Here is a 27,397-nt window from a genome sequence, read left to right as displayed (position 1 = left end):
TTGATAATCTCATCTAGTCTCATGACTTTAAATACCATCTAGACAGAGAGAACACCCAAGTGTCTATCTCCAGTCCAGAACTCTGGAGTCTGAGAGGTCTCCAGTCTGAGAATGCTAGACTCCAATATCAAATTGTCCTCTCATCCTACCTGGACGTTTTACCAGCATCTCCAACTTACCAGTTCCAAAATTAAACTCCTGGTTCCTCCTCTACCCCACTCCCAAACTGTTCCACCCACAGCCTGCTCCTACTCTGTTAAGGGTAACTTCACCCTTCCAGTGCTCAGGTCAAAAATCTTGAAGTCACCCTTAACTCTGTTCTTTCTCCTACCGCCCACTTCCTGTCCATCAGGATATCCGTAAGGCTCTACCTTCACAATCTGTATTTCCAGAATCTCTATACTTCTCACTGTCTCCTGCGCTTTCACCTGGTTCAAGCTACCCCTGGATCTTGTCTGGATTATTTTACTAGTCTCCTGACTTGTCTCCACTGCTTCCGTTGCCCCCATCAGTCTCTTCTCCCCACAAGGGTCAGACTGGTCTGCCGAACCTAAGGCCGATCTTGTAACTCCTCCAATAGCTTCCAAGTAAAATCCTCCCCCAGTACTAGTACTTCGTCTCTGATTCTTACAGAGGAGGAAACTGAGGCACAGGGAGCGGAAAACGGTGACTGCACCCAGGTCTACCTCAACAAGCGTGTTCTTTCCTCCGGAACCCCACGCCTCTCCCGTGCCAGTAAAAGCCAGAACCGCGAGGAGCACGGAGAGCTGTCTTCCCCCACGCTGCGGAGGGTGGGCCGCCACCGCCTCCCCAGCAGCGTGCAGGACGAGGACGGTCTTGCAACAAGCCCAGCGGGAACGAATCAGCTCAGCAGCAGGCGCGCCCCGTTTCTTCCCGAGGTCGGTTCCAGTTACCTCGACTGGGGAAGGAATGAAGTCTGGGAGGGGGCGGCAGGGGTTGCGGAGCTTCCTTCCCCAAGCGAGCAGGCATGAACCCGCGGACCCAGGCGCCCGGAATCCAAAGCCGCGGTCTCGGTTTCCGCCCGGCGGGCTCCTCCCTGCGCTCCCGGAAGCTGCGCTCGCTGCCGGGGTAACGGGCCCGGCGGGGGCGGGGGCGGCGGCGGTGGCTGTGCCGTTATGGACCTGGAGGAGGCGGTGAGGCAGCTGGGCGCCCTGCGGGCCCCACAGCGGGGCGGGAGGGGAGTGAGGCTGAGGGAAGGGGCCGCAGGACGCCGACTGGCTTTGGGGGTGGCCACTGGTCGGAGGAGGGCGGGCGGAAGGCTGCGGGGCGGGGAAAGGGATGGGGCTGGCGGGCCGGTTGTGCCCACATTTTGGGGAGTGAGGCTGGAGTTTCTGGCCGGGTGAGGTTGTGGGTGAAGGGAGGGCGGGGCGTCAGTCCATGTGGGTGTGTTTCAGGAGGGGGATGGAGTTGTGCGTTTTATGGGGTGGCCACCCACATGGCCCATCCCCTCTCGGCCGGGCCACCCGCGAGTTCCCTTTGATGCGGAGGGGGCCGTGGGAGGGCCGGGGTTGGAACGGGCTGGCTCCTGAGCTCCCCTCCTCCCCAACTCCGGTCTCACCGGGCATCGTCGCCACGCTCTGGCGAGGGATTCCAAATTCGGGTTTGGGCCACGCCAGGGTAATGCTACGGGGCCATTGCAAACTTTACGGACTTGATGAAATAATTTCGGCGTTCATTTTTGACAAACTGCATAAAATGCGGCACTCTTCGGCCGTGTTAAGGGAATATTGGGCAATTATGTCAACGATAAGGTCAAAGATCAGAGAGTTCGGGACCAATAGTTTAGTCCCCTCTGTGTACATACCGAAGCATAACGGTGATAGAAGGCCTTGCTCATTATAAATGCTCAATAAATGTTTATCGAATGATGGATGGCTAATGTCTGTACATCTAGGTGAATGAAATTAGTAATTATATCTCACCGTTAACCTGCATTTGCTCTGAGTAGGGATCATGTCTGTTTTGCTCACCACTGAATCCCCGGCACCTGGTTAAGTGCCTAGTGCATACATAGGTGATTCTCCTTATATTGCTGAATGAATAAGTCGAAACTTGGAACAACCCCAATAAAAATCTGGTTCTTTTGTGGTATGTGTTTTTAGTGTCATTGAGAAAGTTCCAAATGGTATGCAATTTCTATTTTTAAAGTCTTGTCTTTACTTAAATCTTGTCCTCTTTCTTCCTCACGGCACTTTCCAGTTTTATTAACTCATCCTTTTTTTCCACTTTACCCCTACCACCTTTTTCTTCTTTTTTTCCCCCCTCACAGCATATTTTAGAAACTTTTTTAATCATTCCATTTCAAACTGTTCAAAAGACTGAACTGTTCTTCTCTTTGTTTATAGTCTCTCTGATACATTTTTTATTTTCTATGTTTTTTGTTCTTTGGGTTTTTTTTATCTGTAGGGTAAAATTGCAGGGAACCCTGTAGGTGGAACTGCAAGGTTTAGGTGCAATGTATTGAATATGGTTTGATAGTAACACCTTTTCTATCTTCTATAGAAAGAGTTCAGAGAAAGATGCACTCAGTGTGCTGCTGTCTCTTGGGGTCTTACTGATGAAGGCAAATATTATTGCACTTCTTGCCACAACGTTACAGAGGTAAGTAACATATCACTTATGAATCTACTAATGTTTTAAAAATTACGGTTTTAGCCTGATATGTGGCATAGTTCCCAAATAATCCATTTTTGTCACTCCTGCAATTCCCAAATTCTGAGAATGTAAGTGGTCCTCAAGTGCTTACACATGAGCTAAGGAATGAATAAATTAGATTTAGGATGGGTTTTTTAAATGATGTTGGGCCTTATTTGTAAATACTTTCATGATTCAAACTGTGTAGTATAAGGGAAAATAATTAAAATTGTACTTAGAAGGTGATGCATTTCTTTTTATTAGTTAATACTCATGTCAGAGTTTTTAATATGTTGTGGTAGCTTAGAGGTTTGGAAGATGGAATGTTATAAAGATTGAGGACTATTAGGAATATTGGAAATATGCTTCATTATCATTTTATCTTTGTATAGTACCTTAGAGATTACAAAGTGTTTTCTTATCCATTATTTCATTTTCTCCTCATAACCATTGTGAGATATACTATTATGCCTATCCCTCAATGGGGCAAGTAGGGCTCACGAGTTGAGAGAGCTTGCCAAAGTCACACAAGTACAAAGTGTTGAGCCAGAATGTGAACCTGAGTCTTCTGACTACTGTGGTCATTTTACCCCATCACACCTGCCTCTTACACTAGAGCTTGTTATATTGTCTTATGTGTACCCTTGGTAAATAAGGCCCCGTTCACATGGGGAGTGCTAGGTTCTATTCCAGTTACCACACATTCAGGACAATATAACCAAAATAATCAAGGCTGTGGACAGTCTGCTACTGGACAGGCTGAACATGCTGGGACTCCTCTCTGGAAAAAGATTTGCTCAAAGTCTGCAAAGCCAGGAAGGTACAAGTATTACATTTACCATGTAGACTTAAGAAAGGCAAATTTGGGACAGATGAAAGTAACCACGTAGACTTCTGCTTTTGGCCAAGATGGAGTAACAGGAACCAGATTTACCCTCCTACCTTAAACAACTAAAAACTTGGGCAAAATATATAAAACAACTAAAAAAAACCTTTCCTTTGACGAAAGTGGCTAATTTACCTTGTTGTTCACACAGAGCTTTTCTTGAAACAATCCTTGTTCTTCAGGACGCAGCCGAAGTTCTTATGCCTGCCTCCCACTTAAGTCACACAGAATATTAAAAAAATGCTAGCTCAGTGAAATTTTGTGGGTGGTGGATGTTTCATTATCTTGATTATGGTGATGGTTTCGTAAAGATGTGTGTATATGTATGTATATATGTATAGATACACACATGCATATGTATACACTCATACACTTTATTTTTTTTTAAAGATTTTATTTATTTATTTGAGAGAGAGAGAGAATGCACACACGTAAGAGTGAGAGAGCATGGTCGGGGGGCAGAGGGAGAGGCAGAAGCAGACTCCCTGCTGAGCAGGGAACCCGATGCTCGATCCCAGGACCCTGGAACCATGACCTGAGCCAAAGGCAAATGCTTAAGCAACTGAGCCACCCAGGCGCCCCTACACTTTTTTTTTTTTTTTTTAATATTTACTTATTTATTTTAGGGAGAGAGGGAGAGAGCCTGTGTGAGCATGGGTGGAGGGAGGGGCAGAGGGGGAGAATCTCAGGCAGACTCCTCGCTGAGCGTGGATCTGACTTGTGGCTTAATCACATGACCCTGAGATCACGACCTGAGCCGAAATCAAGAACCAGACCCCAACCGACTGAGCCACCCAGGTGCCCCAGCGTGTGCACTTTAGACGTGTGCAGTTTGACCTTCTCTGCTTTGATGCATGTGGGGCACTAGCAGTTTTACCCAGGATTGTTTTCGCAGCAGCAGTGCAAATGTAAACACAGCGAAGGATGATGTGTCTAATTGGACTAATTGCCATTAGTAGATGAAGTCAGCACGCTATTTTTGTGGAAATTAAACTACATTAACTAATTGCCTCTTTTATTTCTGTCTTTGGTAATGTTCCTATTTGATTCTGTCTGATAAAATCTGCAGTCATTTTAACTTGAAAGATCCTAATACCACTACACTACCTAGTTCCACATTTGAAAGACAACCTGTATAGAGTAACTTGTCAAGAATGTGGCATTCTTTCCTTTTTTAAAGATTTATGTATCTATTTGAGAGAGAGAGAGAGAGAGAATGAGAGCAGGGGGAGGGGCAGAGGAAGATAATTTCCAGTAGACTCTGAGCTGAGCACAGAGCCTGGTGCTGGGCTTGATCTCACGATCCCGAGATCGTGACCTGAGCTGAAACCAGGACTCCGACGCTTAACTGACTATGCTATCCAGGTGCCCCAAGAATGTGGCGTTCCTGAAGATGGGCAGCATCTGCATATAGGCCAAGAACCTAACTCGGTGCATTCCATATGATAGGCAGAGCTGTGTATTGTACAACTTCAGTGGTTATTCTTGGCTTTATGGTACCTCAGGCATGTTCTTCATGTAGGATACGATGTGATCCGTGCTGCCTGGAGTGTGTGCTGTAGTGTGGCAGGGTTGATATCCAGTAGGTGGAGGATGGCCAATGAGACGTAGTCTAGCTATGAAGAGTAGAGGTCATGGTGCAACTTTCCCTATATTTCTGCACCCTCATTGCCCTCCAGCTCTTACCCTATTTGTAATTCTGAAGCTGTGGATACTCACTATAATCTGGAAAAAAGCCTTCTGAATTAGTAAAAGAATGAGAATGTTACGTTGGTGTGTTTTAAACAGGAAAACTTTTTTCAGGTCTTAAATCTGGCCCATTTAGACAATAGATGTTCTTGTAGGTATTTCATAAAGGTGTAGGCTAAAATTGCATGAGTTCAGTAGATTTTTATAACATCAGATTTATTGTAGAAAATCTATAAATTATGAAGGTGAAAGCTAAAATCACCAGGAATCTTGGGGTGCCTGGGTGGCTCAGTTGGTTAAGTGTCTGCCTTCGGCTTAGGTCATGAGCCCAGGGTCCTGGGATCAAGTTCTGTGTCCAGCTCCCTGCTCAGTGGGGAGTCTCCTTCTCCCTCTCCCTTTGCCACTTCCCTGCTTGTGTTTTCTCTCTCTTTCTGTCAAATAAATAAAATCTTTAAAAAAATAATAAAGATAAAGTCACCAGTTATCTTAATATACAGCATTTTAATCACTTCCTTTTAGACACTTTTTTTTTCTATGTATTGAAGGGAAAGGGGATGTGGATGAGCATTTTTGAATCTTCTGTCTTGATTAAATATTTTCCTGTGTTATTCTAAACATTTGTGGACAGTTTTATTGCCTGTATAAATATCCCACAATGTAACCATTCAGTAACTTAATTAACTATGGATCCAGTTTTAGATATTTAGCTTTTTCTAGCTTTTTGTTATTTCTCATTTCATGGAGTTCAGATTTTAAGCCTTATTTATCCCTGCCTACTCTTTATACATTGTACCTGTCTTTGTAGGGTAACTGCTTTGGTATGTATTCTGATGTGTCTTATGTTTTCAGTGTGGCTAACCCAGTCCACCAGAATGGCTTCAAATGTGGTTTCTGTGACTAGAGGAAATACATTCCCCAAATCCTATTGTTAAAGATGTTTCTTTTACTCTTAATGAAGGCTGAAGATAAACTTCATTCCAATCTCTAAGTTTAGAGAAATATATAAATGCTATCTGTTGGTTAAAAATCTTCACCTCTCTTCCCTCGTTAAGACTTAATTCTTTTATTTTGGTTGTGAGAGAGGCAGAATCTTAGGGACCAGCCCTTGAGAGCACTTGGAGTTGAAGATAATGGGATGAATTATACTATTTTGTCATCCTAAAATTGTGTAGGTTTGATTAAAAATAAAAAGTAGTACTTTTATAATTTCAGAAATGAAAACTTACTCAAATATATAGAAAAGCAGGATGAAATGAATCTGTATGCAGCATAGTCATTGCTGGTTACAATAAATACAGTTCTTTTAATTCCAGAGTGTGTTTGGATGGAGGAAAAAGGGAACAAATTAGATTTTAACATTAAGTTTCATTTGAAAAAATTAGAAAGTGACTTAAAATAAAAGTTTATTCATTTGCCAGACTTTTATTTAGTATTTACTGTGTTCCAGGTACTGTTTTGAGTAATGAAAATTTTTAAATGAAAAAGCAACGTAAAGGTTAACCAAAATGTTACAGTTGATATAATTTTCCCAAAATGTTACTGTCCTTGGTCCTGGCACTCACAGTTTGGGTCATTGTACTTCCCAGAGTGTGCTTAGAAATACCTTTTGGGAGATGTAAAACTATCTTTTTAATGGTCTCTCTGTCTCCTGCAGAGATCTAAGGAAGTCATAAACACTGGGGCTATTCCTAATACTAAAATACAAGCCATCAACCGGGGACTTAAAAGAAAAAGAAAACTTGGTAAGCCCTTTCTTCATATGTGCTTAGGGATATGCAATGGAATTTTAAATAGATTCTCGAGAGGTTGCCAGAGTTGTAAACAGGTCATCCAAAGTGGAATTAAAGTGGATGATTGTTGATAGTAAAATTGGAAGTAAATGTCTTTAAGCATATCCTGTTTTTATCCTGCTTATGGTTGTGAGTTGCTTTTTCAGTGGAGCAACTAGTATGCAAAAAATCATAATGGAGTGTATTCCTTCTTATCTGTTGGCATATGTTTCTCCATTCTATGTCATCTATTCAGAATATGATTTTCTGTGCTTTTGAAGAAAAATGCTTACTTTCTGAAATGATAATATGGAATTGTCAGGCAAGTTCAACATGATGTTCAACTTTTAGACATCTATTTTTCTCATGAATTTTGAACACACACTTTTAAAATTTTCCTTTTAAAATAGGAAAATTATTTTCCTTTAAAATAGGAAAATTATTTTCCTTTAAAATAGGAAAATTATTTTCCTTTAAAATAGGAAAATTATTTTCCTTTAAAATAGGAAAATTATTTTCCTTTAAAATAGGAAAATTATTTTCCTTTAAAATAGGAAAATTATTTTCCTTTAAAATAGGAAAATTATTTTCCTTTAAAATAGGAAAATTATTTTCCTTTAAAATAGGAAAATTATTTTCCTTTAAAATAGGAAAATTATTTTCCTTTAAAATAGGAAAATTATTTTCCTTTAAAATAGGAAAATTATTTTCCTTTAAAATAGGAAAATTATTTTCCTTTAAAATAGGAAAATTATTTTCCTTTAAAATAGGAAAATTATTTTCCTTTAAAATAGGAAAATTATTTTCCTTTAAAATAGGAAAATTATTTTCCTTTTAAAATAGGAAAATTATTTTCCTTAAAATAATCTCAGCATGGGTGTGCTCTGAAAGGTAATCTACTTCATTAATCCAGTGAGTACATATAACTAACCATTATTGAGAAGAATCTGAGGTAAAGTCGAACTGATGTTTTTTATTTCTGTGACTGCCTAGGGCCAGTTTCTCCAGTTTGAAACCAGGTTAATGATAGCGGTGGATTCTTGTAGGTGAGGTAGCTTTAAGGACGCACACACATGAAATATAGATACGTAAGTGTTAGTGAAATATCTCTATGAAATACATTGATATTCTTAGGTGAATAACAGAGAGAATGCCTAAATGCCAACTTGTGTTTCTGTTTAACCTTAATAGTGACTATCTTTATTAGGCTAGAAGCTGGTTACTGTTTAACTAAATTTTGTTGGAGTAAAACTTGATTAATTTGGTTTTGACTTAAGTAACTAAAATGTATACTTTCGACTTAAATTGCTGCAGGAAATTTAGGTGCTTCAAATTAGCTGTCAAGTGTCTTATATTCAACTTCTTTGACCCTGCATAGTTTCTTCATCTGTAAAATGAGAATGTAATACCATTTGTTATGTAAAATAGAAACTCCGAATTTAAAATTAAGACTTTACCGGTTTGTAAGAGCAGTGTTCTGGAAGAAGGGTGCACACGGTACAGTTTGAAGAGTTTAAACTTGCTCAACTTCAGAGTGCATCAGAATTAGAGGCTTTCTCTTTTACTCCTATACAACCCAAGAAATGGAGGTCAGTCAGCAGGGTGAGGAGTAGGACTCCTGTGATATTCTGCAGGGGAGGGGGAGCTTGGGTCCTAGTAACAGACTTCATAAGCTAAGTGTAAAAGGTGCTGATAACATGTTTTTCAAAGAGTTGTAATATTTATCCAGCAGGGAGGAGTAAGACATTAGGCTCTTAGCAGATTTTAATATTTTCTTTACCTTCTAGTTCTCTTTAAACACGTAGCTCTGTCTGTGGTGGTGGCACATTTCTTCATAATCTCTTAGGGTTATTTTGAGGATTAAAGAAAATAACCTATTTAAAATACCTTGTACATACCTGATGCCTAGGCAGAGCTCAGTAAGTATTAGTTGCCTTGCTTCTAATGTCTCCCTGTAACCTGGAACTATTTCCAGAGAAACAGAATGCCATCGAGCAAGTTTATTTTCTCCGAATGTTCTAATTTCTCTTTCCTACACTCCTGGACCATCACATCTTGGCTTTTGTTCATTCATTCTCCATATACTCAGTGTTCGCTTTCTTTGTGAGTTGGAACAAAGGAGGGGAGAAGCAGAGGCTGAGTATTGAGTATTCTTTCCTTTAGGATTCTGCTGGGTATTGTCCAGTACAATAGATTTCATTGTTCAGTACATAACTTTTAAAAGTTGCTTCCTTTTTTAACATGGTGACTATTCACTTTTCTGTCCTTTACATTGATATTTCAGAAAAAAATTGTAGATAATTTAAAGTATTTGAAATCTGAAAAATTATAAAAATGGGGTTTAGCTTTAGCATTTGTGTACATATTTGCTGGATTGGAAGCAGGAGAGTATGAGGATGGAAACCCTATACAGGAATACAGAACAATTCCAGCTGTAATGTGTAAAACACAGTTGTAACTCTCTAGTAGCATGTAGTAAATAGGAGTGCAAATGTCTGAACCATGTCATTTGTCATTTAGAGAAAGGCTGGGATTGGTATGTGTGTGAAGGTTTTCAGCAGATACTTTATCAACAAGCAGAAGCCTTAAAGACCCTTGGAGTAGGCCCAGAATTAAAGGTAAGTCCATTTGTGTCTAGACGGTAGCCTTTTGTTTGAAGGACATTAAGATTTGAAGTGAAACTAAGGAGAAAAGTAGGGTTATCAGTGATGACCCTAGGGCTCCTGGAAGAATCATTTTTTCTGATGTTTTTGCTTTAATTCTTTTGGTAGACTGATAATACCCAGAGTGTGTTCTACAGGGTATGAATAAGCAATACAACCAAAAGAAAATAAAAAAGGTTTTTAATCTTCAGCTATTTGGGAAACATTGTATTAAATAAAGTAAAACAAATAACTTTGCAGACTTTTTGGTGTCTTATGTGTTAACGTGCTTGTTTGATTTCCAAGGGGATGTGGTATTGCAGTATTCACAATTTGAGAACAAAATCCTTTAGCATGTATATGTATGTAGCATTAATCAGGACTTGAGTTCCAGAATGTGCTTTGGGGAGTGATACATTAAACCAGTGGTTCTCAACCTTGAAAGTGTACCAGAATCACCTGAAAGGCTGGTTAAAACACAGGTTACTCAACCTCATTCTAGAGTTTCTAATTCAGGAGGTCTGGAGTAGGGCATTTCTAACAAATTCCCAGGTGACACTGATGCTGCTGGTCCAGGGACCGCACTTGGACTTTGCTGCCCCTCCAGAGCACCGCAGTATCCCTGCTGTTGTGTGAACCTCATCCTTCTTCATCTGGTTGAAGCCATTTCAGGACTTCTTTAAAAAGCCAGTTATTTAGCAGCAAGTGGTTCTCGTACACCTGCTTTGTGCCCGTTATTGGAAACCAGGTGCTAAGGGATCCAGCCTAGTTGGAGAGAGGGTTTTATGCAGATGTGGAATGAGTAAACATGAAATGATAGGACGATGTGCTTATAAGTGACATTAAGGGCAAAAAGAGAAAGTAGAAAGATCAATGTGGACTGAAGTCACCAAGGAAAGATTCGTAAAGGAGACTTTGCTGTTCAAACCAGTGTTAAGGGCAAGCCAGCAAGAATGCCCTCTAGGTTGATGCATGGCCTAAGAGGACTCTGGGCCTACCCTGAAAAGTATTATAGGAATTAAAAATACAAAAACATGAGAGACCAGATGGCACCCGTGGTGGTAGTCTGGGGGTTTGTGAATCTGGTTTCTTTCAAGTCATCCTATGTTATAAATGCCTTGTAACTTATAGTTTCATATGGTTATGCCAAATAACTATGGTAGGGTTTACTCCCATATAGTTTTCCACCCACTTCATCAGGGTATGAAAACAGTTTATCTGAAATTAGCCAATGAACATAACTGTTTAGACCTGACCATTTAAATGGCACAGAAATGGCATTATACTAAGAACACAGCCTCTGGAATAAAAACTGACTCCAAATCCTGTTCATGGATGTTCTGCTTATTGACTGGATCATTTTGGCCAATTTACTGAGTTTCTTTAGTGGTAAAATGGAGATAGTAGCTATCTTGCAGTGTTGTATTAGAGCTAATGGATGCCTCATACCTAGTAGGTGATGAATAAATAGAAAAGTTATTTTGTTTTCTTACCTTATTTTACTTCTACTTGGACCCAGTAGCAGCTTTGCCTCTAACTAGAGGTGTGGTCATATATAAGTTGCTTTCTTTCTCTCATTCTTAATATACTAAACTTGCAAAAGGAAGGGATTCAACTAGGTGATCTCTATGGAATTAGTCTCTTCTTTAAAAATCTAAGATTATGAAGAATTTATTCAGTGTTTCCCATATACCTGATTTTGTGATGCTAATTCTTAAGAAAAGTAGGTAAGAAAGGTAAGAATACATTTAGATGGAGGGCAATATATAAAGTACAAGTTTATAGATATACGAGTGTATTAGTCACAACCTGAATCAACACTCATTTCCCTTCTACCTTAGAATGAAGTTTTACATAATTTTTGGAAGCGCTACCTTCAGAAGAGCAAGCAGGCATATTGTAAAAACCCAATTTATACCAGTGGAAGAAAAGCTACGGTAAGTCACAAGTCTGAGAAGCAGGATGAAAAGCCATTTCTAGTGTGAGGTAAAGATGAAGACAGGTTCAACCTCACCTGGATTTATGATGTTTGTCAGAGAATTGCCAGTGAAGAGGTTTCTCTTGTAGTCCAGAAAGACAGGATTACTGATCTAGACATTGGAATCAATTTTGACTTCTTATGTACGTAGTTGAAACCAATTTGTAGTTAACTTCTAAATAGAAGCTTAAGGAATTTTTATTAATTGTATTATTTAAAAAAAAATTTTTTTTTTGCATGTTTTTTCTTTTGCTTGGAATACCCTCTTACCTTACCTGGCATTTCATGATTCAGCTCAGTTATCTCTACTCAGCAGTCTTTATGTGAAGAAAAATAGTCTGGATGCCTCACCACCCTCTCTCATATCCCCCAGAGCATTTATATTTTTAGTTTGCTTTTACCTGCTTTAAGAATGTACCATGGGACATTTTATTTGGGGTAGAGGAGGATTCCACCACTGAGAAAGTTTGATAAACTGTGGTATGTTTGATGTGTGGTACTTATTCTCCAGGGCTGGGAAGAGATTCTGAATCTGTTTGACACACATTTCTTAAGAGCTTGGAGACTTGGCCCAGTGTTTCCTTGTTTGGTTGGGGTTGCCTAGGTTCCACATGGAGAGTTGAGTGATCCAGGACTGAGAAGCCCAGGTCTGAGTGAAAGGAATAGGTCCTGAGAACGAGAAGTTTAGAGGCGCTAAGCCGTGTGAGAGGCAACGATGGAAGGGGGACTGGCCTAAGCAATTAGTGTAGGAAACTTCCTTTTTGAATCTGGGACAGTGGATTTAAATAAAGTCAAGAGGAGTAACTTGAATTTACTAGAACAGACAGTTTTATAATGATAGAGTTATGAAACATTGTCCTCTCTGGATTCAGGCAGCAGGTGCTTCTCAAGAAAAACAAAAGATGCTATGTGGTTCTAAGGTGACACTTTGAAAGAGTAAAGAAAAGAACAGAAAAGAGCCATCCAGGCTAATAAGAATCTGATCTTAGGGCACCTAGGGGGCTTCGGTTAAGCATCTGCCTTTGCCTCAGGTCATGATCCCGGGGTCCTGGGATTAAGCCCTATGTCAGGCTCCCTGCTCAGCAGGGAGTCTGCTTCTCCCTCTGCCCCTGCCCCCACCCTTGCACACACATGCACACACACTCTCTCTCTCTCTCAAATAAATGAATAAAATCTTTTTAAAAAATCTGATCTTTAGAATTACTTAGCTAAGGTATTAGTTGGTTATATTTGTACACTGTGGGTTTGCCTAGCACATAGAAATTTTGAATCAGAACCTGGAATTCTCTCTGACATTTTAACATTTTTAGGTTAACATTTTAAGGTATTTAAAAAGGTTTTGTTTACTTGAATAAACACCTGTCTAAAGTAGTATTAGCATCACACTAAAATCTTCTTGATGAATAAATAAGCAGTAAGAAAATTTTAACCTAATGTACAAATTGGTAATATAGTGTTTATTAAAGAGTACAGCTATGTTGAATATACTCTATTTTGAGAGGAAAAAGGAACAAGTACTTTTAAGTCAGAAGTTTAGTCTTTGGAGTGCCTGGATGGCTCAGTTGGTTAAGCGTATGCTTTTGGCTCGGGTCATGATACCAGGGTCCTGAGATCGAGACCTGCATCAGGTTCTCTGTTCTGCGGGGAGCCTGCTTCTCCCTCTCCCTTTGCCTGCCACTCTCCCTGCTTGTGCTCCCATGCTCTCTCTTTTTTTCTGTCAAATAAATAAATAAATCTTAAAAAAAAAAAGAAGAAGAAGAAGAAGCTCTGTCTTCTCCAGTATGCTGTTGGCACCAAAAGAGACACATACATCAGTGGAACAGAATAGAGAATCCAGAAATGGACCCTCAACTCTATGGTCGACTAATCTTCAACAAAGCAGGAAAGAACATTCAATGGAAAAAAGACAGTCTCTTCAACAGGTGTTGGGAAAATTGGACAGCCACATGCAGAAAAATGAAACTAGACCATTTTCTTACACCATACACAAAAATAGACTCAAAATGGATGAAAGACCTAAATGTGAGACAGGAATCCATTAAAATCGTAGAGGAGAACACAGCAACCTCTGTGACCTCAGTTGCAGCAACTTCTAGCTAGACATGTCTCCAAAGACAGGGGAAACAAAGGCAAAAATGATCTATTAGGACTTCAGCAAGATAAAAAAACTTTTGCACAGCAAAGGAAACAGTCGATAAAACCAAAAGACAACCGACAGGATGGGAGAAGATACTTGCAAATGTCTTATCAGGTAAATGGCTAGTATCCAAAATCTATAAAGAACTTATCAAACTCAAGACCCAAAAAATAAATAATCCAATCAAAAAATGGGGAGAAGACATGAACAGACATTTCTCCAAAGAAGACATACAAATGACCAAGACACATGAAAAAATGCTCAACATCACTTGGCATCAGGGAAATTCAAATCAAAACCACAATGAGATACCACCTTACACTGTTCAGAATGGCTAAAAGTAACAAGTTAGGAAACAACAGATGTTGGCGAGGATGTAGGGAAAGGGGAACCCTCTTACACTGTTGGTGGGAATCCAAGCTGGTGCAGCCACTCTGGAAAACAGTGTGGAGCTTCCTCAAAAAGTTGAAAATAGAGCTACCCTATGACCCAGCAATTGCACTACTAGGGATTTACCCCAAAGACACAAATGTAGTGATCTGAAGGGGTACCTGCACCCCAATGTTTATAGCAGCAATGTCCACAATAGCCAAACTATGGAAAGAGCCCAGATGTCCATTGACAGATGAATGGATAAAGAAGATGTGGTATAGATATACAATGGAGTGTTTACTCAGCCATCAAAAAAAATGAAATCTTGCAATTTGCAACGACATGGATGGAACTAGAGGGTATTATGCTAAGTGAAATAAACCAATCAGAGAAAGAGAATAATCATATGATCTCATGTGGAATTTAAGAAACAAAACAGAGGATCATAGGGGAAGGGAGGGAAAAATAAAACAATATGAAATCAGAAAGGGAGACAAACCATAAGAGACTCTTAACTATAGGGAACAAACTGAGGGTTGCTGGAGGGGAGGGGGCTGGGGGGATGGGGTAACTGGGTGATGGACATTAAAGAGGGCACGTGATGTGATGCGTGCTGGGTATTATGTAAGACTGATGAATCACTGAACTCTACCTTTGAAACTAATACACTATATGTTAATTGAATATATGTTTTTTTAAAAAGAATTTTTAAAAAAAGAAGCTTAGTCTTCTCAAATATTCAGTAATTTCTTCATGCTTTGAATGTGACTGCAGCAAGAATAGTAAAGAGGCCTGTATCTGAATCTTGGCTCCACTACTGTGACTTGTGTGATCTTGGGTGAGATAAATTACTTAAAACTTCCAGAAAAAATGAACAAGCAATGATTATAAACCAGGGTAGGATAAGGGAGACAGAAAATGGGGTGGCAGGAATGGGTACTATTTGTGGTGTGATCAGGGAAGGCCTCCCCTCCCTGATGAGGAATCTTAGGTGACAGTAAGCCATAAGGATATCCAGGGGAAGAAATGCAGAATTTCAGGCCTCACCCAGACCAACTGAATCAGAATCTGCATTTTAACACAGTTTCCTAGCTGTTTCCTGTGCACACTAAAGTTTGAGAAGCCCTCTTCCAGATGAGACATGGTGGTGGCTGCGACAAGGTGGTAGCAATGGAAATGGTAAGTGCTAGGATTCTAGATGAACTTTGGATGGGGTCATCAGAATTTCCTGATGGTTTGGAAGTAGGGTGTGAGAGAAAGAGAGGAGTCATCAAGGATGACTTAAGTTTGGGGCCTGATACAACAGGTAGAACGTGAAGATCTATAGTTCGGTTTTGGACATGTTAAATTTGAGACAGCTGTTAGACATCTAAGAGCAGCTTACAAGTACTCAGATTTACAGGTCTTCAATTCAGGAGAGGACTATGTTAGAGATAAAAATTTGGATGTTGTTAATGTACATTATAATCATCAAATCTTAATGCCATTGTTTGGAAGATGCACCATTATTTTAAATATCTCCAAGAAAGAAAATAATGCTGCAAATGAAACCGTGACATACCATTGGTTGTAAGATACACCCTGATGTCACGGATACTAAAATATGGGGAAGAGGCAGTGCATTTTAGAGTTGAAAACAGCAAGGTAGGTAGTGTTTAAAACCACAAGACCAGATGACATCACTGAGGAGTGAAGACAGAGAAGGGGACCAAGGACTGAGCTCTGTGCCACTCTAGGATGAAGATGTCTGGGGTAAGAGCAGAGCCTGCAAAGAAGTCTGAGGAGCACCTGGTAAATTAGGAGGAAGCCTAGAGAGTGAGGGGGCATTCTCTAATCCAAGGAGCAAAATGTTTCGAGAAAAGGGGAGTGATCAACTGGGAAATGGCTGCTGCCCAGTCAGGAAGGAAAAGAGCTAAAAATGGGTGAGCGGAGCAGTGGAGTCGCAAGTTTGGTTAGAATGAGATATAGTTTAGACCGGGAAGAGAGAAATTGGAGACTGCAAGTCTGGATAACTCCTCCACGGCATTTCGCTGCAAAGAAGTACAGAGAAATTATATTGTAGCTGGAGTCAAGGAGGGGTTTTTTTTTTTAAGTGGGATAAATGATAGCATATTTGTGTATTGATAGGAATGATACAGGAGAGAAGAAATTCTCAATGGAGAGAGGGAAAATAGAAATGAGGGATAATCTTTAAGTAGAAAAGGTGGGATTGGTTGCCCAGAGGGAGAAACTGGCTTTTTTTCTTTGTAAGATTTTATTTATTTATTTGAGAGAGAGAGAAGACGCACACAACTGGTGGGGAGGGGCAGAGGGAGAGGGAGAAGCAGGCTCTCCACTGAGCAGGGAGCCCAGTGCGGATCTTGATCCCAGGATGCTGGGATCATGACCTGAGCCAAAGGCAGATGCTTAACTGACTGACCTACCCAGGTGCCCCAAAACTGGCTTTTTAGATGGCAGCTTTGTCCACCAGAACAATCAGACAGAAAGTAGAGTACGTGGTCAAGTTCCTGGCAGATGGTTGCCTGCATAAGCTTGTGGACATTTTCTTCTGTGATTGGCTTCAGTTTTCTCAACGAGTCCATGCTTGTTTGCCAGTTTTATGGTGTACCTTGTCTCATATGCTTACCTGTAGAGAGGGGAAGTACTTGACAGATGACACATGCATCTCATCCCTGATGTTTTTTGGGGTTTTTTGTTTGTTTGTTTCTTTATTCTCTTGTGAGTTTCCTTAACATGAGTCTTACCTCCTCTTGATAAGATTGAGTTTCTTGGTCTGCGTGGCTGATAGTGTGGCTTTTTAACTGTGATCACTTTCCCTGAGGTTATGTCAGCTAATGAGGCCCTTAGGTAACCAGTCAGCTGACCTTTCTTAGGAACACTGACCACCATTTCAACAATACATGTGTGAAAAATTAAACAATGGTATCAGGTAGTATATCCTTGTCAGTTAAGTATTACAAATAGTAAAGTGCCACAGGAGTTCTGGAATCGAGAACTCATTGAAGAAGTGTTGGTTGGAAAGACAGCATGATAGAGTAAGTAACGAATTGGAGAGAAAGAGAAGAAAGTATAGTCCAGACAGGAGAAATGGAATTAGCAAAGATACAAAGCAGAAATTCCCAGGTAGGCTCAGTGAAGAGAAGCCAACATTGCGCAGGAGTCATTATTGATGTTTTTATTGGTGTAGCTACTGGGCTACAAGAGAGATGTTAGTTAGGTGGAGAAGGAAGCCTGATGTGTCTGTTGGCAACCTGTTTCCTTGCTCACCCTGTGTGTAGCCTTTCTGTAGGAGCGTTCCAGGAGCAGCCAGGCAACACATCGTAGAGGTAAAAGTATTTTGGTTTTAGGAACGTAGCAGATGGTTGCAGTTCTCTAGAGTAGGTTACGGTGTTTCAGATGGGCAGGACTTGGAAGCTCATAGAAATTAATTGCATTTTAAATTCCAATGTAATAATTTCATGTATGTTATTTTGCAAATAGGTATTAGAAGATAACCCAAGTCATTCAGACTGGGATAGTGAGCCTGACCTGCTGAGTGACTTCAGCTGCCCTTCTTTTGTTGAAAGTGGAACAGACTCTCAGCCTGATGGCCATACTCCGAAGCCTTTCCCCATCAGCAAAGTATCACAGTCAGGTAAAAATGAGAATCAGCCTCTCTAGAATTTTAAAGCTGGTAATGTACCTTAAAAATAGTTTAGTCCAATCTTTTCTTATTCCAAGGAAAGGAACTTGGCCTAGCAAGAAAAATGATTTGCTTAATCATTTGGCTAGGAGAAAGGTAAATTAAATGAAATCTTAGTGCAATTTTTGAAAAGGTACATTGTTTCCACATGAGAATTTTTGTGTGATTTTTTAAAGGAACTTAAACAGTACGTGGATCCAGAGAGAAGGAAGCTAGCTCAACAAAGATCATATGTGCGTGGGCTCAGAATTTTTCAAAAAAAAGTTGCAATAGAGAGATGGTAGATCTTAGCCACATGGTCAGATACGTCAAAGACGGTGTGTCCAGTTTCGAAGCATAGACTGAAGTAAAACTTGCCATATCATGTGTATGTGCGTGAGTTTTACTTTCTGACTTAATTCCATAATTTAAAATAGATAAGGAGTATATTTAAGGTAACAGCTGTAGATCTTCTCAAAGCATTTATTCATGATTTTCATTGTTTCCACACTACATTTTTTTTTAAACAACATGATGGAAAACAGACCTCAAAGAACAGACCAGGCTCTTATTATAGATTACTGGACTCTTGATGTGTGCTGACAGGGTTCTTTGGAAAACAGCTTCCAAACTGTCTGGTGTTAGGGATTGTGGAAATATGGATTGTGTGGTTATATAAAATTTTCAACAAAACATTTTTTGTATGGACTGCTGCTTTGCATGCCTCTTGCCCTCCAAAGAGTAAAAATTCCTTTTATCAGTATATCCGCATTACTTGCTGGACTGCACAGTGACACAGGTATCAGATAAGTTACTTTCTGTGTCCAAGAAGCAAAGAAGTTAGGATCGTAGAATAATTGGGCAGCAGTGAATCTCTGGAGTTTCTGGCTCCATGCTTTCGGGCAGGCCTGAACTCAGACTGTCCCAGACAACTAGGACTCTCAAATCATCCAAGCCTTTTAGAGCACCGGGATTGTTTACCTATGTTAAGACTTGTTTTTGTTTGTGTGTTTTTTAGTAAATGATGATCCTTAGAGCTTTATTTTAGTTTTTACATATAAAGTAACTACGAATATAACCCTTATTTCAAAACTCCAAAATACAAATGGTCACACACACACACAAAATCGCCAGTTATTGTGCCATCCAAAAATAACCACTTTGCTGTGGTAGATCATTCCAGAAAGCTTCTTATTCGTGTATACAGAGAGAGAAAGGGAAAGAGTTTTATTATTTGTTTTTACAAAAATGTGTGCTATTTTTTCCTTCTTTACATGTTTTAATCAAAATCCTACATGCATGTAATTAAAAAAGATTTATAAACCTTGTTATGAAAAGATTATAATCCCTTATTCCCCTAAATGTGCTGTTCCCGAGAGGTATTCATTTTCAGCTCTTCTGCAACTTCCATGGCTCCATATCATACGCTTCTAGTACTACATCTTGATTTCTGCTTTTGGACATTAGCTGTTAAATTCCCACTGTAAAAGATGAAGTGTTGGCTCTTCCACACATTCCTCACTGCCCCTCTCTCCATGTAGTCACCAGCACACAATTCTGCATTTCTTTTTCTCTATCTTCCCAATATAATTAAAATTTTTTTACTAGCCCAATTTTTAGTGTGAGCCATATAGCTTACTATGATTACATTTTCTGTAGATATTTTTGTTTCCCAGAGTTGATAATTGCCTTGTTACTTGTTTAGTTTTCTATTTATTTTATTACTAATCTATAATTTATTACTAGTGTATCTCCACATCTCCTCCCAGTTCTGAAAATCTCTCGATTTCTTAGATAGTCTACCAGTTTCATATTCTGGAAGAAGTCTTTGTGGAACTTCTGACCTACTCGAATCTACAATGATGTGTCTCTAAACCTTTGACCTGGCTGTCTTTGGGATCTCTTTACCAACATCCTGAAGATTCTCTTACCCTTCTTTTGTTAAATTCCTTATTTCCTTGACTGTGTTTCATCTTTTCCTGGTTTACTCCCTCATTTTTGTGGTGCATCTTTTCTTATTTTACTGAGGATATTGATAGGATATTGATAATATTTCCCCTTGACTTGATTCTTTTGTTCTCTGCTTTTTGTATTAGAGAGTTTCTTCAATTGCTTATGAGCCTACTATGGCTGGTCTTCTTAAGAATGGAGATTAAAAAATTGAGTGAAAGCCTTGTACCCACTGTGAGTTTTGTCATTTGTGCTGTGCGTGACCTAGCTGGATTATTTTCTTAGCAAGCCTCCAGCATTATCATCTTTAAATCTTTTCCCCCTGAGCTGATAGGATTTTCAAGAGAAATCTCTTTGAGTCATCTGTTTGGAGGGTGTAATCCTGGCTGTTCTAGGAACTGGGTGGGTAGAAGGCCTAAGGGGAGTGTGGGGGTTGGGGGCTGTCTCAGTACCAATATGTACACTTTCACTTAATCCTCCTGTGTTTAATAATATACCCTATTCTCAACTGTGTATATGATTGACATGCCCTATTCCAGAGACCCTTTGTTTTACTCTCTCCAGAGGAAAAACTTCCAGTTTTCTGCCCAGATTAGCAAGGTGGGGGCAGGCATTTGCTGCACAGAGTTGGGGCGGGAGTGTGTGCGTCGAACTGCTTCTCAGTCAACCTACAGGCAATCTGTCCGGTATTAGACCTACTTCACCCAATTTCCACGATATAACCAATTCTGGAGCTTTCTTTAGAAATCTCCAGGGGAAAGTTACATTGGGTTATGGTTTTCCCTTCTGCCAGCTTTGAATCCAGCTTTCTCAGCACTGCTGAGGCAGTAATCACCTGTACATATGCTTTCCAGCTTTTAAAATTTTGTTGCTGTTGTCTCCTCCTCCATATTGTTTGTTCTTGAGTTTATAGCTATCTTTTAAAAATTCCTGTATAATTGTTGTAATGGGACAGATCAGAGGCTACTATGTATTTTCGGTCTGCCATCTAAACTGGAAGCCTCTATATGTTGGAGAGCCTCTCTAATATATATGTGTGTGTATATATATGCTTTTATATATATATTTTAACATAGTACTTTATTGAAATCTGTGTCTTTATAAATTCTTTTTGAACAGTCATCCTCAAACTTTAACATCTCTCAGAATCACCTGGAAGCCTTGTTAGACCACAGATTGGTAGGCTCAATGATTTGCATCTCTAATACATTCTCAGGTGGTGCTAATACACCTGGTCTAGGGACTGTACTTTGAGAACCACCGACTTAAGCACTGAGTGAATTGGTATGTGGTATTCCATTGTGTAGAGTTATTTATTTTTTAATGATTTTTTATTATATTATGTTAGTCACCATACAGTACATCCCCGGTTTCCGATGTAAGGCTCGATGATTCATTAGTTGTGTATAACACCCAGTGCACCATGCAATACGTGCCCTCCTTACTACCCATCACCGGTCTATCCCATTCCCCCACCCCCCGCCCCTCTGAGGCCCTCAGTTTGTTTCTCATAGTCCATCGTCTCTCATGTTTCATTCCCCCTTCTGATTACCCCCCTTTCTTTATCCCTTTCTTCCCCTACTGATCATCCTAGTTCTTATGTTCCATAGATGAGAGAAATCATATGATAGTTGTCTTTCTCTGCTTGACTTATTTCACTTAGCATTACCTCCTCCAGTGCTGTGTAGAGTTATTTAATTAAATTTCTACTCCTGTACTTTGGTTGTTTTAAATTTGTTTCATATTATAAACAGTACTGCCACAACACGCCTTGACCTTGAATCTTTGCACGATTGATTGATTGATTTTTAAAGATTTTATTTTGTCAGAGAGAGAGGGAGAGCATAGGCAGGGGGAGTGGCAGGCAGAAGGAGAAGCAGACTCCCCGATGAGCAAAGAACCCAGCCCCAGGACCCCGGGATCATGACCTGAGCCGAAGGCAGATGCTTAACCAACTGAGCCACCCAGTCGTCCCTCTTTGCACATTTTAAAAATGTTTTCACTCTGGTGAAAATCTTGAACTGCTAGCCTCTTTGTCACCAGATATTTATTGGGTTCCTCCTTCGTGCTAGAGCCTGCTTGGGGCCCTGGGGACACAGTGATGAACAAGGTTGTCTGCCTTCAAGGTGCTTAGATCTTCGTAGGAGGAACTGGACAGTAAGTGCACACATTTACTAAAAAGTTCAGTTACTGATAAATGCTATGAAGAAAGGATTTATAGGATTTGGAAAGAGGAATTTTGAGAAACAATTTGAAGAGTTTTGTCCAAGAAAGTGTGGAGTCTCTTGGGGTCATTCTTAGTCCTGCTTTTTACTTACCCTACTTCTGGCATTAAATACCAGCTATATCCTGATGACTCAGAAATTTCTATCTCTAGGTGCTCTTCTCAACTACAGATTTTTATATTCAACTGCCTACTTAACCATTTCCATTTGTACAGTTAATAGGTTCTTACACTTGACACGTGCAGTTCTAAAACCCTGATTGCTTTCATCAGTCCTGCTCTTTTGCCATCTCCCTTGTCTCAGTAAATGGTATTTTCATTCTCCTGGTTGCTCAGGCCCAAACTCTCAGGATGACACTTGTCTTCTCTTTTTTTGTCATACTTCACATTCAGTCCACCAGCAAATTCTTCTGACCCTGGCTCCAAAATATGTCCAGATTCCAGCCACTTCTCACCACCGTCACTGCCGCCACTCCATTCCAAGTGCTTGTCGTCACTGCCCTGGATGTCCATTCTTGCCCTCCTATAGCTCCATTTTTCCTACAGCATCCAGAGAGAACTTTTTAAAGATACAAATGAAATCAGGTTGTTCCTCTGTTTAAAACTGTCCAGAAACTTCTTATGATATCCAGAATAAAATCCAAAGTACAAAACGTGATCTACAAAGTCCCCTTTCTCGATATCTTATTTATTTATTTATTTATTTATAGACAGAAAGAGGCAGAGGAAGAGAGAGAATCTTAAGCGGACTCTATACCCAGCGCAGAGCCCACATGGGGCTCGATCTCACAACTCTGAGATCATGACCTGAGCTGAAATCAAGAGTCAGGTGCTTAACCAACTCAGCCACCCATGTGCCCTCTTACTCTCTTTCTTATATCATTTCCTATCACTTTTTTTTCATCCATGATGCTCTCACCACACTGACTTTCTTGCTGTTCCTTTTTTTTTTTTTAAGATTTTATTTATTTATTTTATTTATTTATTTATTTTTTTAAGATTTTATTTATTTTTTTGACAGAGAGACAGCCAGCGAGAGAGGGAACACAAGCAAGGGCCACGAGTGGGAGAGGAAGAAGCAGGCTTCCAGCGGAGGAGCCCGATGTGGGGCTCGATCCCAGGACCCTGGGATCACGCCCTGAGCCAAAGGCAGATGCTCAACAACTGAGCCACCCAGGCGCCCCTAAGATTTTATTTAGAGAGAGAGAGTGTGAGCAGGGGCAGGAGCAGAGGGAGACAGAATCTCAAGCAAACTCCACACTGAGCTTGTAGCCCTATGCAAGCTGGAGTCCACGCCCATAAGACCATGACCTGAGCTGAAACCAAGAGTCAGACACTCAACCGAATGAGCCAACCAGGCACACCCCTCCCCCCCAACCCCGCTTCCTTGCTTTTCCTTTAAGTTCACTTCTGCTGATGAACTTGGTGTTCTTCCTGAGATTCTCAAGACTTACTCTGAATTCATTCAGGTCTCTGCTCAATGCTATCTTCCCCAAGAAGCTTCACTGACCACCCATATAAAGTAGCACCTGTCTTTTCTCTTTCCATCACTTTATATGCCCCTACATTGCTATTTATCTGTGTAGCATTTGCCACAGTCTGTCAGTTGTAATTTTTTTCCTGTTTAGTGACTGTCTCCCGTTACTAGAATGTAGGTTCTAAGGGATGTGAGACACTGTTCCCTGTCATTTCCCCAGACCTAGAAGGGTGGCACAAAAGTGAGATAAATGGATGTTGAATGAATGAACGAGGACAAGTAATATCCTATGGTTAGGGAGCCTGGAGGATGGGAGTGGGAGGAGGTGCTGCCCTCGCTAGGGTTTTGGAGAGCCTCTCAGACCCTTAAAGGGACATGTGGGTTGGAGCCTGCATCGAAGCAGTTACATACATTTTGCTTTGCTTTGCAATGGTTTGTTCTTGTATTTATTTGAAAAATTGTTTCTATTCACTATAAAAATTTCAAGCAGATCACATCCCTCTTTAGAATCTCAGCCTATCCCACTCCCATAAAGAACCAATAATTACCTTCGTGGTCAATTTCCTCTAAGCCATCATTGCTTTTTATTGCCAAATTGTTCTTTGTAAAGATTGTATCAGTTATAACTCGATTTTAAGGTATTGAAAATGCTTCTTTGGATTTTTTTGTTGTTGTTTTTCTTCTTTAGTTGTCCAAGTAGTTACTTCCACTTAAAAAAAAAAAATCTCCGTTTATCCCCTAAGAAACAGCTTCCATCTGTTCTGGATCTCTCGATGGAGTCGAATATTCGCTACGAAAGGAGAAGGGAATCGTGAAGATGACGATGCCAAGGACACTTGCTTTCTGCTATCTGTCATTACTGTGGCAGAGAGAGACAATTACTCTTTCAGATCTTTTGAGGTAAGCTTGACCTGTCGTATAATGATGTCTTTGCTGATTATCTGTGTGAACTAGGGGACAACCTTTGGATATCTTGAATTTTACAGGGAGGCTTAAATTGAAGGAGAGACAGGAAAGATGGGGTAGCCTGAGTTCTAGTTCTGAAATGAAATCTTCTGGCTGGTAACTCATCTCCCTGGTTTCCTTTTTCACATAGTGAAATAATGATATTTACTTTACATGGGGTGTTGGAAAATTAATTATCTAATGTTCTAAAGATGAAAAATGACACTTAAGTACCTTAGTGGTTGTATTAAGAATTTTGCATTTCTAAGAGAGAAGATGTACAAATGACCTTCATATTGGCAAATGATTGTTGGTAGCTCCACAGCAGCTTACATTGGTGTTGGTAAGAGCTAGAATATAGGTTTTCTGTATTTATAGGGTAAAATGAAGACAAAACTATTAGAAAAATCTGTTAGTGGATGGTTAGTATTTACGTTTTTCAAGGTGATTTACAATGTCTTATAGTTAATGAGTTAATTAGGGCATTGTGTGTAAGACTTTCTCATTAAATAGATGTGCCAAAATCATTAGTGTGTTCATATTTCTCTTGTTTTATATGTATTCTAAATAATAACGTTTGGGTTTAATCAGTGTGCAGAGTGATTTTAAGAGCACAGATTTGGAACCAGACTCCTAGGTTTGAATCCTAGCTGTGACACTTATATGTGACCTTGAGTAACTTATTTAATTTCTCTTTGCCTCTGTTTCATCCTTGGTGAAATGGAGCTGATAATGACATCTACTTCACAGAGTTGTAACTACTTCCAGTAATTACTACTGCATGAAAAGCACTCAGGACAGTGCCTAGCACATAATAAGAATGCTAGTTATTATTGTTTTGTTTTCTTCATCATCATCATCATCATCATCATCATCATCAGTACCAGGCCCTTTGATTAAATAAAATGCCTCCAGTAAATGATGGTAGTGCCTTTGAATTTGGCCACATCAACCAAATAACAAGGCTTTTCTCAGAGTGATTAATTCTGTGTGCAGATAGTCCATGATTCAGTGAATTTTACTGTTAAGTTAAAAACCTCACCTTGCTCTATATGCCTTCATTGGGTGATCTCATCTTCTCCCAAGGCTTTAATTACCATCTATATGATGGTGACGACGCCCAAATTTATATCTGCAGCCCAGACTTGTCTAGTGAGGGTCAGACTCATATATTCATACATACAACTGCCTGTTGGACACTACTTGGGTTTCTTTATGGTATCTCATAATCAGCATGATGAAAAGAAGTTCATCTTTCATCATCTTTCTCCTCAATCCAGCTCCTTCTCCTTCTCCTTGTAAATATCACACACTCCGTTTCTTCCTATCCAGAAACTTAAGATTCATCCTTGACTCTTTTCCTCTCTCCAGAGCTACAGTCAGTCATTATGTCCTGTCAGCTATACTTCCAAAACAACCCTTGAAACCATTTTTCTCCCCATTCCCTTCATATCTTCACCTGGATTACTTAGCAACCTCCCAAGTGGGCCCTGTGCCTACAGTCTTGTGCCTCTTCTAGCCATTTTCCTTTCCAGAGCCCAGGGGTCTTACAGAAACAACAGTGTCATTGGAGCTGGGTAGAGGGGCTGTCCAACTACCCAGGGCAATCTATAACGGAGTAACGAGACTCCTAGAAACCTAACAAGATGGAGAAAATAATATTCACCCGTAATTCTTCTTAGGGAGACTATTAGATGTGGTTGGAAGGATGGGAGTATGATCCTACACATTTGTCTCTTTCCCTGTCCCTCTCCATTTCCCCTCCTCCCTCTTTCCTCCCCTCCCTTAAAGGAGAATTCTGAAGTGCCTTCAAGGAGATTGGATCTAATTAGCTGGAGGGCTTTCATTTTGCTCTGTGGGACATACAAATTTGGGAACCGAGCCTAAGTGCTTGGAGCAACAGGAAAGGGGACTGTTACGACTGATCTTCTTTCTCTGTTTTTCTCAGAAAAGGAACTCTAAGTCACAGGTTCTCAAAGTGTGCTTCCCTGACCAGCAGCATCAGCATCACCTAGGAACTTAAGAGTGTGTAAATTCTAAACAGATTCTAACCCATTCTAACCTGAATCAGAAGCTCTGGAGGTAGGGCCTGGTAACTCTCTTTTAATAAGCCATCTAGGGGATTCTTAAGGATGCTAATGTTTGAGAACTACTGCCAAACTGGGAAAAAGTATTTAAAAAACATTGATGTGAAGGAAATACATTATTAATCTGGCCCCAATACCCCTATATTTTATACTCATCCTGCATGTCATTCCCCAGTTTAAGTCCTTTAGCAACATCCATAGTCCTTAGGATAAATTCATAATTCTTAAAGTAGCCTTTAATTGACCCTGTTTGGGTGCCTAGGTGGCTCAGTTGTTTGAGCATCCGGCTCTTAATTTCAGTTCACATCATGATCTCAGGGTTGTGGGATGAAGCCCCGTGTCAGGCTGAGTCTACTTGGGATTCTCTCTCTCCCTCTGCCCTTCCTTCTGCTCAATCAGTCTCTTTCTCTCTCAAATAAATATCTTTTTAAAGATTTTATTTATTTGAAAGAGAGAGCACAAGCAGGGGGAGAGGCAGAGGGAGAGGGAGAAGCAGACTCCCTGCTGAGCAGGGAGTCCGATGTGGGGCTTGATCCCAGGATCCTGGGATCATGACCTGAGCTGAAGGCAGATGCTTAACCAACTGAGCCACCCAGGTGCCCCTCAAATAAATAAATCTTTAAAAGAATAAAAATAAAGAACCCTGCCTACCTAGTGATAACAACAATAATAAATAAAAATAGTCAACGTGTATTCATTCCACAAATATTTATTGAATACCGACTAGATGCAGGTATTGTTCTAGAGTCTAGACCCTTGAGTCACAGTTGTGAACTATAGAGAACAAGTTCCTGCTCTCATGAAGTTCAGGACTAAAGGAGGAACCAGACAAGCATTTAAATAAATAATGATTAAACAGTGAAGTGCTGTGCAGAAGATTGAAATCAGATGATGGCTACTTTAGACTGGTCATTAGGGAAGGCCT

At 40.1% G+C, this 27,397-nt stretch overlaps 1 protein-coding gene across 7 annotated transcripts in view; it reads left to right on the top strand.

Annotated features, from left to right (window-relative positions):
* Positions 1–565: 565 nt before the first annotated feature.
* Positions 566–27,397, top strand: part of TAF1B (TATA-box binding protein associated factor, RNA polymerase I subunit B) — a 68,548-nt gene continuing 41,716 nt past the window's right edge. The window contains exons 1-7 of one of the 7 annotated variants that reach the window (XM_057309139.1): positions 566–899; positions 2,524–2,622; positions 6,885–6,972; positions 9,520–9,617; positions 11,483–11,578; positions 17,609–17,762; positions 24,184–24,340. In XM_057309139.1, coding sequence (XP_057165122.1) covers positions 24,258–24,340 — 83 coding nt within the window. In that variant the 5' untranslated portion in view covers positions 566–899; positions 2,524–2,622; positions 6,885–6,972; ... (2 more) ...; positions 17,609–17,762; positions 24,184–24,257. Of the gene's footprint in view, positions 900–1,054; positions 1,155–1,423; positions 1,639–2,523; positions 2,623–6,884; positions 6,973–7,992; positions 8,088–9,519; positions 9,618–11,480; positions 11,579–15,212; positions 15,308–17,608; positions 17,763–22,984; positions 24,155–24,183; positions 24,341–27,397 lie in introns of those variants that run through there. The other 6 variants (XM_026518668.4, XM_044390272.3, XM_057309142.1 and 3 more) reach the window with 6 other exon arrangements.

This window comes from Ursus arctos, unplaced genomic scaffold (genome assembly GCF_023065955.2).
Source record: "Ursus arctos isolate Adak ecotype North America unplaced genomic scaffold, UrsArc2.0 scaffold_8, whole genome shotgun sequence".
Lineage (NCBI taxonomy): Eukaryota > Metazoa > Chordata > Mammalia > Carnivora > Ursidae > Ursus > Ursus arctos.
The sequence above is the reverse complement of the archived record's forward strand: the minus strand, read 5'-3'. Positions and strand labels throughout refer to the sequence as shown.